The 20,387-nt window shown below is 36.9% G+C and overlaps 2 protein-coding genes across 3 annotated transcripts in view; both read right to left on the minus strand.

The window, feature by feature from the left end:
* Positions 1–903: 903 nt before the first annotated feature.
* Positions 904–14,645, minus strand: LOC112526173 (phosphatidylinositol-3-phosphatase myotubularin-1). The gene is made up of 19 exons (XM_025136548.1): positions 14,526–14,645; positions 14,352–14,411; positions 12,429–12,500; positions 11,650–11,721; positions 10,684–10,753; positions 9,630–9,679; positions 8,161–8,450; positions 7,973–8,046; positions 7,691–7,754; positions 7,503–7,568; positions 7,171–7,270; positions 6,960–7,073; positions 5,782–5,951; positions 4,329–4,413; positions 2,445–2,672; positions 2,276–2,335; positions 2,110–2,174; positions 1,728–2,007; positions 904–1,522 (listed from the first exon to the last, which is right to left on the minus strand). Exons 1-19 carry the CDS (start codon positions 14,643–14,645, stop codon positions 995–997), a joined length of 2,568 nt encoding a protein of 855 aa, XP_024992316.1. The 3' UTR covers positions 904–994.
* A 2,612-nt stretch (positions 14,646–17,257) lies between these two features.
* LOC112509972 overlaps positions 17,258–20,387 on the minus strand; it is a 5,959-nt gene continuing 2,829 nt past the window's right edge. The window contains exons 2-3 of one of the 2 annotated variants that reach the window (XM_025115213.1): positions 19,211–19,355; positions 17,258–18,965 (exon numbers count right to left, since the gene is read on the minus strand). In XM_025115213.1, coding sequence (XP_024970981.1) covers positions 17,667–18,965; positions 19,211–19,291 — 1,380 coding nt within the window. In that variant the 5' untranslated portion in view covers positions 19,292–19,355 and the 3' untranslated portion in view covers positions 17,258–17,666. Of the gene's footprint in view, positions 19,099–19,210; positions 19,356–20,387 lie in introns of both variants that reach the window. The other variant, XM_025115223.1, reaches the window with a different exon arrangement.

Here is a 20,387-nt window from a genome sequence, read left to right on the forward strand (position 1 = left end):
TAAAAGAATGGTCTACAATTACTAGAAACAAATTGGCAGTTGGTACACCCATCTTTCAACATAGCTGATTGGTGGTCTGTTTGAACAATGGAGATGGAGCTACCACCAACCTATAAACATTTTCAAACACCAGATTATGTCAAACTCTTAGGCCAAACATTGATAAGTTAGTTGTCAACTAAAAAAACTAAAGATTGATTAATAAGCTAGCAATTAACCAATAAACTAGTCATGTTGGTAAAAAGTAGCTGATAAACCATATAACAATATAAAATGATCTAAAAAGACATTGAAAAAATATATATTACCATAATTAGAAAAAAGTGAAAATCCCCTAGAAATTGTTCAAACGGTACTTCAAGTAGCATTTCAAGTATTAGCTTATAAGCTAGTTTATCACTTACCAATTAACTTTATTGCAAACTCTACCAAATTTGTTTTTGTGCATAACAAAGTTTTTTGACATCTTAAGAACATCTCCAACAGATTCTCTAATTTTTTTTTCCAAAATGGAGAATGAAACTTCAAATCTCTAAAATAAAAATACATTCAACTCTAACAGATTCACCATTTTAGAGATTACAACATTGATTATATTATTAAAATATTTTATTCATCTAATAAAATATTATTTCTCCATCTAAAATTTTAATTTTAGAGTGGTGGGAATATATTGAAAAATATCTGTCTCAATTCATTTTTGGGGAGAACTCCAAATTTGGAGAATTTACACTCTCTCCTACTTTCTCCATTTTGGAGAATTTGTTGGACCAAAAAACATACCCAAAACCCCCAAAATCTCCATTTTCTCCGTTTTGGAAGAATATGTTGGAGATGCTCTAAACAACATATTTGTACTAAAACCTTGTGTCAAACTTCTAGCAGAACTTAAACTCACCTGCAAAACGCCATCCGTTGCATTTTGTCGAGAAGCTGACATCAAATGCCCGCGCTGTACTATATTCATAGCTCGAACAACTGCAAGCAGTTTTTGTCATTCAGGTTGGAAGTAGCTATCTTGGATCGATAGCCGGTCAAAAGCATCATAATCAGCTCTCAAACCTACAAATTGGCTCCTAAGTCGAGCACAACCTGCATTGGGCCACCTACACCCTCCATCTTGTGTCCGTAGAGGGCACAAAGTTTCACATATCCGATTGGTCGGGTTCACGGTGACATCATCATCTGCTGCTACAGCAATGGAGACGAACATATCAGTCTTTTCATCATATATGTGTCCATCACCTACTGTTTCTCCAGTTGGAGAGGAAGTTAGAGTCTGGAGTAGATCAGCAGGATGGTCTTCAATGTCGGCTATATGGTTATCATCAATATTCGCTGAAACATGAACTCTACATCCGAGTGACTCTATTGCTCGCTTAATGCCAGTGTTTTCCCTGCTGGCTTTTTTAGCCAAAGCCACGGCCGAGTTGCTGACCTGGTTCTCGTTAAGTAGATCGGCAGTCAAGGATTTGACTGTCGTCGTTATTTCTCTGGTATACCTCTCAGCCACATCCTTTGCCTGAAAATATTGATATATGACGCAGAAGAAAAACGCAATGGGACTGCTAAAATTTGGAAATGGGGAAAAAGCGTTTGTCTACCATCAACACAAATGACTTGGAATACCAAAGGGTCATTGGCCCAGCGGTATCGAAGTTACTGGTCCCAGGTGGTCAAGGGTTCAAACCTCACCAAAGGTGATAAGTGTAAAGCATATTAATTACCCTTTCGAGTTCCGAGTATTTCTCCATCATGTTTCTGCATTGGGCTTCGACCTCGCCAGATTGAGTTTCTGAAGGACATGACCACCGAAGATGGAATTGGGGCCATAATGTTGGAGCTAAAGCTGCGGCTGGTGGTAACAATGGACCATCGTGTTTAGATGGCTTGTAAAAGATGTTGTAGTGTACATGAGAACTTCCTTCCGAAGCACGCATATCATCCAAATACTTCCACAAGCATGCACACGCATCAAAAACACCAGCTTTTTCTCTTTCATTCTCGCTGAAATTTATGAAATTACTCTTTCGATAACGGTGCATTCTAATGTTTCGACCTATAAAAACTTAAAAAAAAAAACTGTATAATTCGTTACAAAATGTGTACCTGTTGCACAAGAAATTCCCAAACCGACAAGAAAGCACACAGTCCAGAAAATCTACCAAAAAAACCTTCATGATCCATAAGAGTCAAAAAGCATTAACATAATCATCGTGTGAAAGAGCAGAAACAATCTGACTAGAAAACATATGTAGTCCATGAAGGGAGATACCGAAGAGAACTCAAATGCAAAAGGGTATATCCGTAATAACTGTGAGACACAATCAACCCACTGTCAAATGAAATCAATATAGGATGAAATTCCAGATAAAGATGCTAAATTTACACAAGCTTCATGAAAAATTAAGATCAAGAAACTAGACATTGTTGGAAAGGCTTGCCTGAAGAAATATTGGAGAATAATTGTTTGAATGCTGTGTATTAGAAGAGACTGGAGCTTGAGATGTCAATGATCCGGATGACTGGCGCAAAGATGATGTACAGATGTTGGGACTTGAAGAATGCCTAGAAATTTCTAAGGGCATGTTGCCACTACCAGTAAAACTTGGCATTCCAGCTCGGTCTGAAAATGGATGACCAAATGCGAGCCAATCCTTTTCAACAAGAGCCTGCATGAAAACGGAAACAACATAAAGTACAAAGAAGCAAACATACCAAGTATAGGTTGGGGGTATTAGGGGGCGAGGAATGGGAATAATGATGAATAATGGTGTTTGGTTCAATACAATGCAATGAGAGAATCATCCATACCCTAGTAAATCGCCCCATTGAAACGAACCAAGTGCCCCTTACTATCACAAGCATTTAACTGAGTCATTTGGTTTCAAAGATAATTCAGAGTGATTACATAAACTGTACCAATCAGGTTGCTCGTCCGTTTTCCATCTAAATCAGATGTTGGATTGTCATGTCTCATGTGCATATCACGTGTCCAGAGAATAGGGGTAATATTGGTAAATACAAATCATTTAGTTTATATATAACCATTTGTTCTATATTAAAAAAGACAGCCTAAAACTAAAATATTAAACTAAAAAAACCCACCTGTCACTTTCTTTACCACACTCTCCATTGATGACCACATCATATGTGGAAAGAATTTAAAAATCTTGAAGAGAAGAAGATGACAAGGAAGCTTATGTATTTGATTTTGATTTTTCATTCCTGCTTTGATTTATTTCTTCATTTTGTTAATTATGGATTTTTCTTTAATTTTCAAATTTGATGTTCTATATAAAATTTATTCTGTATTTTCACGGAGGTTTTTGATTTAAATTTATGGTTTCAATTTGGTTTTTATATGCATCTTTTTGATTTTGGTTATTTTTTCTATTTTCATTTTCATTTTAGTTTTGATTTTTGATTTTGGTGTTCTATTCTATTTTAGAGATGAACCCAAAGTAAAAATAGTGAACATCAATGCGGTGGAGGGAAGGCGATTGGTTTGTTTCACTGTGAGTGGTGGGATGAAACTACGATTTTAGCCTTCTATACCTGATCAACTTAACACTGCAAATTTATGGAGGACAAAGTTGATGGTCAAAGGATGCAAATATGCATTCTTTTGGCAAGGAATGACATGTGAAACTTAACTAAGGGCAACTCCAACCTTCACACCAAAAAAAACACTAAATAGGTGGGCTCATAAACACCAAAAAAATACTCAACTCCAACCTTTTGCCGTTCATCTCTTCCACGGCAAATTTGCCGTTCATTTCCTTCCTCCGGCAAAACTTTGGTGTTTTTGGCGTACGATTGGATCCAAAAGAACGGCAAAACTAGAGTTTTGCCGTTCGATTGGAGTTGCTCTAAGGGGTGGTTTCTTTGTTTTTTTTTTCTATTAAGAATGATCCAGATTCCTTATCCAATTCAACCATTCAAAGTCATTGCAATGACTGAAAAAATAAATTATTAACCTAATTAATCAAAAAACAGACCCCAAGGCTGATCATGTAATTCAGTTGCTAAATAAATTGGAGTTCATACCATCTTTGTTGTTGTTCATTCAAATCAGTTTGTTATCCCCCGAGGAACTATGCTCTTAATTTTGCTTTTAGTTACCAATCCAAAACTCAGCAAATAAAATGGTTGAACAAGTTCTTAGATGAGAATACAAAGGCCAATTTTTCATATCATGGGAGAAATTTCCTTTTATATTGTACCAACAAGGCAATCAGGAATGTATTCCATACCTCGATGAACATATTAAATCCTACATCATATAGGAACTTTCAGTAATCAAATGTATTATGCCCAGTCAATACCTGAAATCCATCTATGGTCCGGTAATATGGATCAAGCAATAAACTTGCAAGGGCGACTAGCTGGCTTGTTCTGTCCCATCCATCACTGCACAACACAATTGCATGCTGATGAAAAATGTGATATAAACAGATTTTTTTTTCTTGAAACTCTAATACATCTATATTGTCGTGCAATAATGATTTCATTGACAACCTTGAAGCAGAATATAGAATGAATACAGCTTGAAACAACCAGAGCTGTCAACATAAAACATACCAACATGATTTTTAATTTTTACAATTAAGGAGCAATAGAAAATACAGATAAGCATGGAAGTTGTTTTATTGTATCAGGAAGAGGGGGGAGGTAGTTGTTTTATTGTATCAGAAACAAAGCACAAAACTGGAAAGATCACAGTTACGACTGAAGCTTACTACCAGAAGGTCCACTAACTATTCTGGGCAATGATAAGTTGATACTTGCATTGGCTAAAAAGTCCAGCCTGTTGCTGGACAAGATTGCTGTGAAGAAAATATAAAGACCTGTATAATCTGCTAGTAGATCAGATGAAATTCATTTACTGCACCTGCTCCGGACAAGTTCAAAGCAATTAATAGAAATCCGGTATTTAACTTTTCCACAAACCCAGTTCTCATAAATTGAAAACTCATAAACTCCAAGTCTCTAAGGTACTAATAAGCAGCTTGAATTTTGGAAGGGGGAGGGGACAAAGCCATTCTGGGCAATTCTAAAAATTAATTTAGCAGTAGGACAAGGTTTTCTAGATATCTTAACTTTAGGATTCTTGAATATGCTATGCTAATATATTAGCGCGATTCTATAGTTGATTTGTGTAAATATATTCAGGGGATCAGGTAATATATTTCCTGACATCTTTTAATACGTCAATATATATACAACTAAGTAACCTATTTAAGGAAACCATGCTAAGCAAAACCCCAGTTTACTATATATATCTAACAATTTGTTTCACCGATGGCTAATCCTTTGTGATGGTAGGCGTAATCTATACTTGCTGTTCTTTCCTGTTTTTAGCCTCTTTTCACGGAAACAACTGCTCTACTCTTTGCGGTACATTTTGCCCTCCCCAGACCCCACCTCCGGGTGTAAATATACTGTGTTCTTTAGGTTTGGTTTACTCTCTTTATTACATTTGAAAATGTTGTCACAACTTATGAATATAATCATTCGTCAGAATACACACAACTGACACAAGTGGAACGAAGCTACCTGCAGTATAACAAAATTCCAGAAGGAAAGCTTAAGAGTACAACGCTCACAGAGAATATATAGAACATTAAGAAAAATCCAGGCAGGATCTAGAAACTTTCAGGTACCTATCACCACTGTCATATTATGTTTGGATAAAGCTAAGCAATTGATGGATCAACATATCAAACACTTAAAATATGTAGGACCTCTTGTCAAGCTAAGAGCACATATTGATTTTACCTGCAATGAACAAGCATCGATGCCGACTCCAAGGCAACACGAGCAGCAATCCAAGCAGAACCAGCCAATACATTCTGAATATGTATTAACCAACCACTATCACCAAAGGTTGATACTGAAGCAGACATACTGCTGAGATTACCTCCACCCCAAGTCCATCCACCATTTCTCTGTTGGAATAGACCATACACATTACAATCATGCAAGGGAGACAAGGGTGTGGACATATTGCAAGCTACAAAAGCACTAATATTTTCCTTGAACAATGTCTCCAATCAACATCATACTACTGGGGAAATTTCCTGTGCATACATATTTGTTAGTGTGAAGTCATGTATTTTGGCTATGGCATCACAAAGGTAATTTAGAAGGTCCAGTCTGATTCACAACCCTTTAGACCATAAATGAACTAACGCTTACCTCTAGTTAAACTGAGGTGGTCATGCACAAGACAAACAGAATGCAAACTGCAGTGACAAGAAGGGAGATAAGAACTTGACAAGAGCTTGAGTATCATGTAATTTATTACTTCATCCAAAAAAAAGATCACAGATACTACAGCCCATAAATCAGCATTTCCTACGAAAGGCAAACACTCGGATTTTTGTGCATATAATTGAGCACAAACAGCAAGTTTACGATACAAGCACATTGAAATGGTTATCCATTTTGCTCAAGAGAAAGTTGCCATTGGTCAAGTTCGTGTGATGTTACCTCCTCGTCTCAATACTCTGACATATTCACTAAAGGCCTTCCTTCCACCTTATTCTCGGAATTTCGGTCCAGTCTCACCGTTCGTCCCCTCCTTATTCGACCGCGGGGGTGTGATAGTCGTTATGTAAATAATATTTCTAATATGTGCTTTGATTTGTTTCCTTTCATGTATAATGTAGGTTTCCTTTGTAAGCTCTTTGTATTGTTATATATTTTTGGTTAATAGAATGGAGAGGGCAAGGGATTACATCCTCTTACAGAAACAAATACTGACAACAGACAGAATAAGTAGACTTTTAAAAGTCTATACATCAACCCTCCTAAATATCCATAACTAACATCAATCAACATAGACAAATGCAGAAGCCTGACTCCCACCACTTCATGAAATATATAGCAATATAAGATAATGTTCCAATTTCACGTTGCAGGTAAAGTTAGATGTTTAGGGATTCCATTCATACCAAGAATGATGACATGCCATCCGATGATTTAGTCCCATGTGTATCCAAGTAGTCTCTGAGACGAACAAGACTCTCTCTCATAGCATGGATATTGTCTATCCCAAAGAATACAATCTAAAAGAAGATATGTACAGAGAACTTGATGTTAGAAATCAAAAACCATATGTCATGCGAGGGGAACACATAGTTCTAGCTCAAACCTTTGACAGACCTCAGACTGGAAATAATTGGAAGATGACTCTGAACCCCCACCCATGGCTCCATTTGCCAAAGCATTTTTACGGGGTCTTGCATCAGCTATATATAACTTCCTAAGATGAAAAGGATATTCATTTTGGTAGATGTCATTTGCATTATATGTTGGTAAATTAGATATAGACAAAATAACAATAAGTGTTACCATAAAATGGTCTCAGGTAAGATAGAAAATCAACCAAGGAAATTTCAGAATAAAGAAAAGGAGGAAACAAAAGCATATAATCGAAACAACCACCATAAAATCCTTTTATCAAGGAAGATAGGGTGAGGAAGAGAAGGCTTTACCTACGTCCTTCTTTTCCACTAGAAAGTCGAGTACACAGAGCACCAACCAGATTCTCATCAGCGTTGCTGCATTATGTCATCATGAGACAATTGTGACTAAATGTGATGTATATAAGGGACTTGTTAGCATTGGGTAACTCCACCAAAGGAGCACCCTTGAGTCCTTGACTTCGTAAAGTAAGCATTACCTCCTCATATTCATCATAAGGCCAACTAATGGTTGGGATGATCGAGCAAGGACAGCACCAGTGCCTGTGTATCAACAAAATAAATGCAAAGTATGTTGACATAAACTGCATGTTCAAGATGTTAAGGTTAGTGGATGCATGCCGAGTTTTGAATGACTATAAAACTAAATTCAATACATAAGTGCCTAATAGGAATATTAGAATTCACCACTAAAGGATGTATTCCAACAGATTCATGTTAATCAAGATAATGATTAATGACTACTGGAATCCAGTGCTTACGTTTATCACACCATGATATTACAGGCAGTCTACAACGTGCACGAAATGTACAAGCTTTCAGCAGATCTTTATCTCTGAAGTCAGCAACACAAGTGACGAGGTAATATAAAATTGAAAGAGAAGTGCCGATGCTAAGCTCAGATAATTAAAGAGCGAAAACAAGGAAGCACGACTAGAAGATGCCTCACCTGATGGATTTGGGAACTAGTAATGCATATGGGTAAGTTGAACACATGTCATAACTTGTATTCACATCACTAATCCTCCACCAATCATTAGATAATTTGAATGAACCACGTTCTATGGTACCAATTGATGAACGAATTGATCCCATGCCAAGCAGCCGGTAGTACTCGTTCATTAGCCGCACTTTAGGATTGGTCGTACTGCATTTGGAAGGACCAGAAGAAAAGGCATAGAGATCCCAGAGTCTTGCAGGCCTTGTCCATCTCGATAATGCAACAAAAACAGCACGTCTCTGTAGATTAAGAGCCAGCTATATCAATTTTGTCATCTTGAAAACATAGTTTGCTGCCAAATGTGTAAAGAATGCATTGGCAATGGCCAAGTGTTGACGAGATCTTATTTAGCACAAAGTTTAAATTTCAAACTAAAAGTGCTTTCATGATAATAAATAGGGCTATCCTATTATTAGAATTATCCTTGACAACATATATCAAAATAAAGCCCATTTTTTAAACCATTGCGATAATGCTACCACATCTCCTTAGAATTGAAATTATGAATAAAAAGTGCACCAAAGAACTAGATCTCTATATGTTGTTCAATAATCAGCATTCGAAAGATAAGACGTGTTAAAGCCATTCAAAAGAAAATAAGTAGAACAGAGAAAGAACAGCACATTTCTCACACAGGCTCAATTCTGCCTTTCCCAGGTGGATGCCATGTGCATCTACAGTTTTACATAAAGAAGAAAAAGGAAAAAAGAGAGTATTTACTTGATATCACTGTTAACTTATTATGAACTTGAATTTGGTTCCTATTGTTCTAGAATTACTGAACACTCCCGATCTGGTCAATGGATTCTAAAGTTGGCAAATCAAGTAATGCAAGTAACCACAACCAAGCTAGCAAATCTCTTTTCCAGGATATTTTAATCCTAAAACAACATCATTCAGGAGCAAATGTGTGTTAGTAGAATGAAACCAAAAAAATCTAGCCACTGCCACAATCATATAATGCTCATTGCTTCATCTCAAAATCACAAGTAGAAAGTCAAATATGAGTTACCTTAGCCACTTCATGTAACTAAAACCTGCCATTTGAGATTTGACGTCAATTTGCAGGCCAAACAAAATATAGGGAAAATATTTACAAGCATTTCCCCCCAAGGATGTGGACAATGATAACATTTCTTCTCACTTCTCATGGCGTTCTAAAGTTTGTTCTTTAAGAACACTAAATCACCATGATTATAAACTCTGAGAATTACAAATCGGTTATGGAAAAATAGTAAGCATTACCTCCTAAGGATGTGGAAGGGACCAGCAACTTCAAGGATTTATTTCATGACAATGATGGCATTTAATTTCTTCCCACTTTTCATGGGATTCTAGAGCTTGTTATTTAAGTATAAGCTAAATTACCATGATATTACAAAAAAAGTTAAAATAGAAGTGCAATGATCATAAATGACCTGCTTAGTCCGAGGGCGAAAGGCGAAGATAATGATTCTCATATCTTTGCCTGCAAAAGCAACAAACATGGCTAAGTAGATTTTTAAATTATCATGCATATGACACGAATCAAGAACTACATCGCCTAACTAGAATCTGCCAACAATCAACTGAACTAAGACATGGTAAAGCATAAGCCAAGGCAGCTATAATCAACAGTTTTTCACACACACACACACACAGAGAAACAGTTGTCAGGACTCGATAACTGGGCACCAAGAACAAGTTTTATCATATAAAGATGTAGAATATCATGACATTAATGGCTAAAGTTAGAACCCTACTTATATAGAGCCTGCAGAAGGTTACCTACTAGGTGGGTTAGGTTTCAAACAACCCCATATAAGAAATCAACAAAATTCATTTCAAGTTATCAACCCAAGTTAGAAATTGATATACATCAACCATTTTCAAAACAAGCCACCAAAGTATAGGTTGGATCAGGTTGCATTTGACTTGGGTGATTTAGGTCAACCAAATAAAATAAAATAAGAAAATCCTGTATAACATCATGTACTTTTTACAAAAATTTCAGTTTGCAACAAGCTTTACGAAACCTAATTTTTTTCTCAGGAAACCTCTCTGGAGTTATGCTTATTACTCTCTCTAAACTAGACACATTTTTTAGAAGCACATGCTCAATTTAACGAACTCACACACACACACTATGATATATATACACACACACACACACATTTTAGCTCAAAGCATTCATAATCCATTAGTTACTATTATTGTTCTCGTTACGTGTGTGCATAGATACACATAGGTGTGTGTATGTGATGTCAACTTCTTCCAAAATATGAAAAAGAAATTTAGAAGGGAGAAAAAAGGTGTTGGATCAACCGGATCAATCCAACCCAAACCCAACCCATTTGACTCATGACCCATTCTAAACAGAAATACCATCTGTACAGATTTTTTTGTTGGCATACACAAGTAAATAAACATTTTTGATATCCAAGATATTTGAACTTTGCAAAAAATATCATGTGTAGAAGTGATCTACCATACCGACGACCTGAAGAAGCCTACGTGTAGGAGTCTTCTCCGACTGCCGAGTACCTGATGGCTGCTTTATTACCTACATCCCCGTAATCACAGAATGAAGATATATCAGTCTACCAGGAGAGATACAAGAACCAATTTTTTAGCATCAATTTTAAATAGTCAAAGCGCTACAAAATTAGCTTGGGGAAGAAAATAAGGATATTCTGGAAAGAAGAAGATTTCAGACAGATCGTCAAAGCTATAACACGTATTTCAACATAAGCTACTTGATAATTAGTGAATGAAAGGTCTAACTATGCGCTTATTTTCCTTAGCATGCCATCCTGATGGACAAAATAAGGACTATATGACTTGGAGGCGCTGAATCCCAAAAAAGAGAATTTAGTGGCAAACAGTTCTGATCAAGTAGATTTACTGGAAGGCACATGTTGTGAGGCTCCCTTTTGAGCGAGCAAGTTGCCTCTTGCCAGGCAGCAGCAGAGAATGAGGAGCTTACACAAGATAGCACCACATCTAGCCAATGACACCACAAATAAATAATAAAGCTAAATACTGAAAATAATTCTACTAGTAATTTAAAATCAGTAAGTGGCCTAAAAATGACTAAAATATTGCTAGGATAAGTGTTCTAACAATAACCAGATTAAAGCCAAACAACTTAATGAACTACTATTTTTTCCCTTCTCTTCTAATCCTTGTCAATAATGATTTTGTACCTTCACTTGGCCTCTTCTTGATTTCTTTATCTATTACTTCATCTTCTTAACGTCCATCATTTGCCAAGTTTCTGGAACAAACAATAGTTCATGCCAAAATCCAAAGTCGTATTATTTTAATTTCTCATCATCCCCCAAAGCCATGAATTTTGAAACGTACAACAGTAGTCAAGGAAGTATTCTTTCAAACAGAAGAGTGGCACAAGCTGTAATATCAAAATGAACCTGTAAAAATTCAGAAAGGAAAACTTACAATCTTATTGAACTTTTCAATGGTAGCCAATGGTATTGTTCCTAGAGCAATAACATCCCTGGATCCTTCACTCTTAAAAAATATAACAGAAATGTATGTCAGATATTGAAGAAATTGACATAGTGTGCATGCATGTGTTTTTTCAGTGACCCTACATGCCTATGGCAACCATAGTTTAGCACATGTAAGGTGTAACCAATTAACCAGTTGTTGAGTAATGACAATATTAGAAATTAGCAAGAACCATGTGATTGCACGTTGCCGTATTCGGCATAACAAGGCACCTGAGATGGAATGTACATCTATGAGACAACCATTTATGCTACAGATCATTTTACACAATTCATTCGTTAGCAGGCTCTTTACACAAATGTAAGAAGCATCTGGACTGCTATATGTTTGGTAAACATATAAATATTTTTGTTATGAGAATAGAAAATGCAAAAAAAGCTTCTGCCCGTGCATATTATTGCCTGCTATCAAAGGTCATCTATAACCATTGCTACAATATACACTTTTCTAGCCTGTCCCACAAGCAGATGGAAATAGACTGCTTTCACAAGTTCTCTAAGACAAGAAGAAACAAAACAACATGACAGATGGAATATTTTCTAGATATGTGGAGCCAACTTCCACTGAACAGAATACATTTTCATTGAATACTTTGTCCCATCAAATATAAGCTCTCCAACTGGAAAATATAGTTGGCTCAATACTCTTATCAGAAAATAAGTTGGTTTATACTACTGCACTCTTCAGTAGCCAGATGGACAACTTACCAAAAAAAGAAGACGGAAATTGGTCACGAACACGGTACCTGCTTCATCGGTGTTAACAAGAACACCATACCCCTAACAGCAAAAATACACAAACTCAGAGAACACTTCCAAATGAAATAAAAATAAGTGTCATAATACACAAGACCTTCCTGCAGAGAATGATTAAGATACAAAGAACTAAATAGAAGATAGAAGAATGTATCTTAACCAAGCAAGTGATGTTTAACTCAAAGAAAACATAATTATATAACCCCTGAATGGTCACGAACACAGTACCTGCTTCATCGATGTTAACAAGAACACCATACCCCTAACAGCAGTATATGCAAACTCAGAGAACACAATGAAATAAAATTAGTGGCATAACAGTGCCAGAACAAGTCTACATCATACCTTCCTGCAGAGACGGATTAGGATACAAAGAACAAGAAAGAGGATAGAAGAATGTATTGGAAACAAGCAAGTGATGCTTAACTCAAAGAAAACATAATTATATAACTAACCCCTGTGTCTCTCTTTAAGATAGCTCTTATAGAGAGAGGAGAGACCCTACATATACAGGTGGGCTGGTTGGTTCGTGACTAGTCGATGTGGGAGTCCAACATGCCCCTCAAACAGAAGCTAGATTGGGTGACAAGTGTGTCGAGCCCCCAATTATGCTAGGCGGCGGCTCTGATACCATGTTAGATCAATAGGTTTGAGATAAGATGAATACTGGAGAAAAAAAAACGTATTCTCTGTATACTGACAGCCGATTGATTGAATACAAAAAGGGAGACAATATATACATGTGGTATATTACATAAATATCCCCGATACTATACATACTAATGACAAGTTTACAAGTAAGGTATATACAAACTAACAATAATGTTACAGTCTGCCTTATATTCTCAGAGTTCTCAATCATACAAATTGATGGCCACCATTGTTGAATTGTTATTACAGAAACTACTGGCATTCCATTAAGATTGAAGGCAACCAAATGGATGCAGCTACCCTGCTACCACCATCTATGGTGCTTGACTGAATATTATTTGCATAAGGTTCTTTACAGGAAGAAACTTGCCAGAGACACAAGTGCAGGACTGATAAACATCTAGTGGAAATCAAAACCTGAGACCTAATGCCACATTGGTTACAAGGCGACAGGGATTGACCATAAGCGCTCCGTTGGGGTCGAGGGACAATTTCTTAATGAAGTCATCTTTGAAAATCTTATAACTCAATAACAAAGCCTATGATATGAAACTGAAACTCGATGCCATTAAACATGAAACATATAACTATAGGGGTACTGAATTAAACTATAGGCAGCATACATGGATTATTTTTGTCATAAGAAATGTATTTTAAACTTAGAGAAGCATTCATGAATAAAAAATAGAAAAAAAGATAATTGTAATGATAAAAGATGCATGTTCTTCTTACCATGTGTTCATACACATATCTTGTTGAGGGACTTCTAATAAAGTTCGCTTGCCTAAACCCTAAACACCATACCGCATTAAATACAACAAAGAACTTGCATCTAACCATGAAAGAAGAACTACATAAAAAATCTATATGGTATCAGTTGCCATAGACACATTTGCAATCACATTTTTGTCTTCGATCAGTGAGATAAAAATAATCCATATCCACATCTAATCTCCCTCCATTCCCATAAAAGAAAAAAACAAAGGAACAATTTTACGCTGGATGTGAAGTAGATTACATTTGACCTTCAAGATCGATACGACATTTTGAGCAATTTAGAGAAAATTGTTAACTACATGAAACATTATAGCAGGTTGTCAAGTACTATAAACAGAATAATGTTGGTGTTCAATAGGCAAGAGAATATATAGCAAGTTGTCATTGGAAACAAGAAAAACACACATGAATTGGTCAATTAAAATCTTAATTTCCAGAAAAGCTTACATCAGCCATAACGCGCTCAGCTTTCAACAAAATCTCAGATAATCCATAAGAAGCGGGATGCTGTAAACTCCACAAATAAACGACGGAATCGATTATAAAATCTGATCGTAAAATGGACGGAAACTGAACATAAAATCTTAACTAAACCCAAAGCCTATGAGGAAGAGCATATACATCGATCTTGGTCCAGTCGGCAGCGTCCAAGCCGCATTTGCCTTCAATCTTGTCGGAATCAGTGAGTCGAGTTTCCGCTTCACCGAGAGAAGTGGACCTTCGAGCACTCGGCGACGCCATACGAAAAGATGGTGGTGGTGGCCGGTTATTTATATATGTAGAGGAGGCAATGCATGTGAAGAGGATCACGAGAAATTACGATTTAAAAAAGAAATAACAGGAGAATATGATAGATACATAGCAAGGCGTAGTAAATTCGGTCCTTCAATCAAAAAAGATCCCTAACCGAATATTTCCAACGATTTCAAAACAAAAATATTGATATAATATAATTACAAAAGGGACAAATTACATGAAAAAATAATAACGTTATTCAAAACAAGAATTAAATTAAAATACGTTATTTTTTTATACAATTTTTCTTAACAAAATTTATTTCAAGAAGTTATGGTATTTTATTTCTTTTAGAATTTAAAAAAAAATCTATTATACAGAATCTTTTTTATAAAATATGCCCACAAATTTTCAATTTTTTCAATTTATGTATATGCTATTTAATATACATAGGAAAACTATAGAAATGATAAGTTTTCTGAGAATTAATCTCAACATATTGTTACATATATACATGTAAGGTACCCGTATGCGATAGCGGAATATGAAGTTTTCTTGTAAACCAAAAATCAACTCGGAAATACGTCTTGATAATAAATTTGTCTTCAAAAAAACTTTCTTAGATTATCTTGTGTTTCGGCTGCGTGGTAACCTAAAATATAAAACAACCATGCCTTGATCAATAAGATGATATACACGTTTACAGAGTAATGTTAGAGTGTTCCCACTGTCCATCTAAGTTGTTTGTACAAGATGCTTTATGCAACAAATCTATTGAAATAAGAACACATCTTTTCGAAGCACGTAGGTTGCAGAAAATATCGTCATTAATTCTCACACCACATCATAAGACATCAGTGTTCAAGTGAACGGTTCAACATCACCAACCTTCTCTCCCCGAGCTAGGCCAAAAGCCAACAGCATGTCGAAAACTGCTTGTTGTGTTAGTCAACTTATGTTTTCTTTGTTCATGCCGATTTTTAATCAATTTGTGTCCAAGACCAACTCATTTAACAATAGGGCCACTTATGTGAGGTTTGAAGCATTATATAAATACAACATTCATTTTTCAAGCAAATAGAAAAAGGTTACGTAATGATCTACGTGTACAGTGCAGTTGTGTTCTCAGATAAGTTGTAAGAAGTGGCTTCAAGTTGCAAGTAATAAACGATGAAAATAACAATAATGCATAAAAGTGTGATAATAGTACCTTCGAAACTCAATACTCCAAAATAACTAAATTAACATGAAAAAAATAATCGTAAATGTATTACCAACTTGAACAGACCCTGATATTAACTCTTTCGGGCTACATTTTTTACATGTGTCGAGACAAAATTATTATCCATATTATGCGCGATATGGAACAGGACAAGAACTGACATGGAACAAGGACAAGGACTGGACAAGATGAGACAGCGTGAGACAAAAAAAGACTTTCTTTAGGTGGAACAAGAATGAGACATAATCTAAAATATTGTTAATTAACTCTCGTTTGATATACAACTTTAATATGATATTTATTCTAGTGGTCATCACTGCTAGTCACGACCGCCGCCACCACTAGTAGCACCGTCGGCCATGGGTAGCCACCTCCACCACTGCTTCCACTACAACAACCATCGCCGACCACCTTCCATTGCCACCTCCACAACCACCACCCATCCACCTCCACCACCTCATCTACTGCAACCTCCTCCACCACCTCCACAACCACCGTTGGCACCAACCACTACCATTCATCCCCACCACCACCACCACCACCACCACCACCACCGTGGGCCACCTCACCTCCACCACCACCATCGGCTACCACTATGTCATCACCACCATCGACTACCTCCACCACATCGGCTCCCCACTATCAATCGCCACCACTATCACTATCCACAATCTTCACGTCTTCCACAACCACCATTGTCCACCAATCACCAATGTTTTTCCCTCCACAACCATTGTTGTTACAACAATCTTCATCGTGCGTTCGAACCACCATCAATTATATCTAAAAATTCATTCAAATTTGCTACTATTATATATGCATGGATTTACGTATTTGAAAATTGTGTAAAAATGTTTGTAAATTAAATCATTTAATCATTTACATTATTTGTCTTAATTATAATTATTGTATGATATATAAATAATCAAACAACTTTTATAGGGCAATTTGTCTAGTTCTGTCATGTCCGGTCCTCGTCGTACCAAACACCAGACAGACATTGTTATGTTTGGTAAAAATGTTCAGTCCTGCTCTGTCTAGCCCTACCCTCTTGTCCAGTCCAATCATGTATGCATACCAAACGTTACCTTAATGAACATGAAGGGACTTGAATCGGTAACTAAAAAAGCAAATCAAAGATCTTACCAGCTGAGTTACCCAAACGTCAAAACGGTTTATTGTTTAATCAAAGCCGAATGATAAAGACCAGGTCAAACCAAACAAAACAGAAAAAAAAAAAAAAAAAAACATCCCTATCGCACCCCAAGAATACGGTATATGGGGTTTTTGGCGCTGGGGAGTGGGGACAATCGGCCTAGGCCACGTGGATTACTGGTGCCTTAAGCGCAGATTATCGCTTTCAAAAATAAGCTAGGCAAACACATATCGACCATAAATGCTTGATAATTGCTCAATTTCAAACATGTTATATTTTATAAGGAGAACTTTGTAAATCCACAAATCTCTAGAGAATATTTGACCATTACCTATACATCTACACAATAACACACCCACCTAACAAGCAAATACCGTATCAATTCTATGCCAAAAGGTCGCTTGATGAAACAACTACTTTTAGATTTTTCGAACCGTACCTTTTGACCACAGGAAGGGGAGAGGGAGACCCAAGTATTGTGATCACCGGGCTTGATCAGAAAGACGATGGTGGTTCAACTTCTACCCGCAAACGGCTCCTGAAACAGGAGCCGATGCCTTTGGGAAGGGAGCTGTTTGTCATTGCCAGAAAGCTGAAAACATGCTGCTAACTTGCCAAATTTAAAGAATCATCGATTAATCCACCACTTTCACATTCCAACAGCTTTCGCATTCACTTCTCTGCCAAATCTCCAAATGTAGTTGAGACCAACGAGAAGCTCGGTTATTGTGGCTTCGGTCTTTTCTTGATTTGCATAGTGGAGAGTTTGTACAAGAAGCACGTTCGTCTTAGAAACCAGATTTTGTTGCTCAAAACTCCTCTCCGATTGCCATTGTATCATGCTATGAGCAAGTGGGGATAACCATTCTAAAATGGCCGATATTGCCTCACTCCATTCTTCTGCCAAATCTCTATCGTAATCTGATGAAGCCAAGCTCTTCGTGTATGGTTTTAACCGCACTCTGAGAGCGCTTCTAACGGTTTTTGGCAACATATTGTACAGATCATCTCTTGCATCATGACTGATTAAGTGGGGAGAGGCCAAAAGTTTCTCAAGTACGATAACGACATTAGCGTAGTGCAGTGCTAAAGCAGCAGCACCAAGAGTTTCCGGAGGAGCATCAAAGATATTCTGTTTAGAGCTACTAACAGTACGAAGTTCGACCTCAGAATCTTCAATCCTATGTGGGGTTGTAACACAAGCAGCATTCGGATTAATATGGCAATTTTTCACAGGAGAACCATTCTCAGACGGGTGAATATAAGACTGAAGCAATGCCGATACAGATTGGCTGCGGTAGATATGATCAGAATCTAGGAAATCAGAGTAGTCCGTTAACAGAGGTATGCATACATGCCCAATCCTATTGAAAATAGTGAATATGGATCTTGCCAGAAGGAGAACCACATAGTCATGAGTCCTGTTCCACAGAGATATCTCTTTCAGCCATTTGACTTCTTGCTGCTGCCACGCCAATTTCTTCATATGCTCGACCAAAGTTATGCTATCTTGGTAATCGTTGCTCTTCATTCTCCTCAGGATTTGTTCAAGCTCTGTGAGGGTTTCCATTTCCTGATACAAATTCGCATTCACAAAAACGAACTTTTCCATCTTTTTGACTTTCTTGTCCATCTTCTTCCAAGTGAACTGCCAGTTATACTGGTCGACTCCCAACTTGATCAAATCATCATATGCATGCTCGAAGCATTTTAAAAGGGGATCACTGCATTTTTTTGCAAGCCTGGTCACTACTCTTGCCACGTTTTCCAAATTATGTAGCATCTCAGCACATATCAAATCTACTAAGTAATTGTCGTCRTCTGATACAAGCCTCTTGATACCCACAGAATTACTGATCTCCCTCAACTTCATAACCTGCTTATCAGTAAGAGAATTCCATTGATGGACTAGCTTGGACAGTAGGCTTGCTACTTCAAAAGCGAACACCTTTTCTTGGCCAAGGTCATGCTTCTTTGAAGATTTCCATAGACCACGGAACCATGACTCAGCCACCATCCCTTACCTCAAGAAATATTTGAAGCAGCGACGTTGCAGCTGAGCCAATAGCAGATCCTCGATTCTAAATTAAATCAAAACAAAATCACCACTTTTTGTCAGTAACGTACTAAAATGTCCATCGAAAATGCCANGACTAGCTTGGACAGTAGGCTTGCTACCTCAAAAGCCAACACTCCAATCCGCGCCTTTTCTTGGCCAAGGTCATGCTTCTTTGAAGATTTCCATAGACCACGAAACCATGACTCAGCCACCATCCCTTACCTCAAGAAATATTTGAAGCAGCGATCTTGCAGCTGAGCCAATAGCAGATCCTCGATTCTAAATTAAATCAAAACAAAATCACCACTTTTTGTCAGTAACGTACTAAAATGTCCATCGAAAATGCCAAAATCGAATTAACACTGTAACCTTAAAACATACAGTTATGACATAACGAAAACATTGAAGTCTAGAACAAATTACAAGAAGAGAAGATAAAATGGAACAAAAGGGCCATCGTAGAATCAAAAAGGATTTTGGTAGTGACAAGGAATTTCAAATAGAAGAGAAAGTTAGTACACAGATTCTTCTCCTGCCTAATTGATAGATTGGTAACAACATAACATTCATGAGTTCCTTGCACAATCTCGTTTCATGATTGCATTTTGGTTTAGAGATGTGAGTTTCTTTCTTCTCCTTCCTTTCCCAGAGGCCAGAACAACAAGATAGTGCTAAAAAGCAGTCTAATACAAGTACTTTGAGAAGGACTACCTTTGACTTCAAAAGTCAAACATGGACTCTCCATTTCTGGGATTGAATTAACAGTTAACATGAGCTAGCATGTTTCTTGGACAAATTTTGCATAGAAATTTTACATCAAGCAATTTAATCAAAAGATGGCATTTCTCTACTTCTTCTTGGCAAAATTACAGTGACTGGGAGATGAATTCATCACATCAATCATCATCTACCTTTTTTACCAATAAATGACACTAACATCTAGACAAAATATATTGATTGATGAACATGCTTGCACGGCCAACCACCAGCAAAATAAAACACTGCTGGCTGCTGCAATCTGAAAGAATATTTTACTGGCAAGATCAAAACAGAATTTGCAAATTGATGTCATAATTTTTCCCGTACTACAATGGTGGTTCGGAAGTCCAATTCCTTCGCCTGGAATCGGAGGTCAATAAATTATGACTGATTTCGAACCAAAACCAGCATTAATTCTGATTCTAAAGCTACTAAACACTACCTATTGAAGACTAAGTCTCTAATTCAAAGTTGAGTGCTAGAATAAAGGGAAATCTTTAGAACGTTAGCTGCTGATTCCTTTTTACTTTTTCTTAGGTAGTTTCCTACTTT

This window comes from Cynara cardunculus (assembly GCF_001531365.2).
Source record: "Cynara cardunculus var. scolymus isolate 2C chromosome LG 1, CcrdV1, whole genome shotgun sequence".
In the NCBI taxonomy this organism is placed as follows: Eukaryota; Viridiplantae; Streptophyta; class Magnoliopsida; order Asterales; family Asteraceae; genus Cynara; species Cynara cardunculus.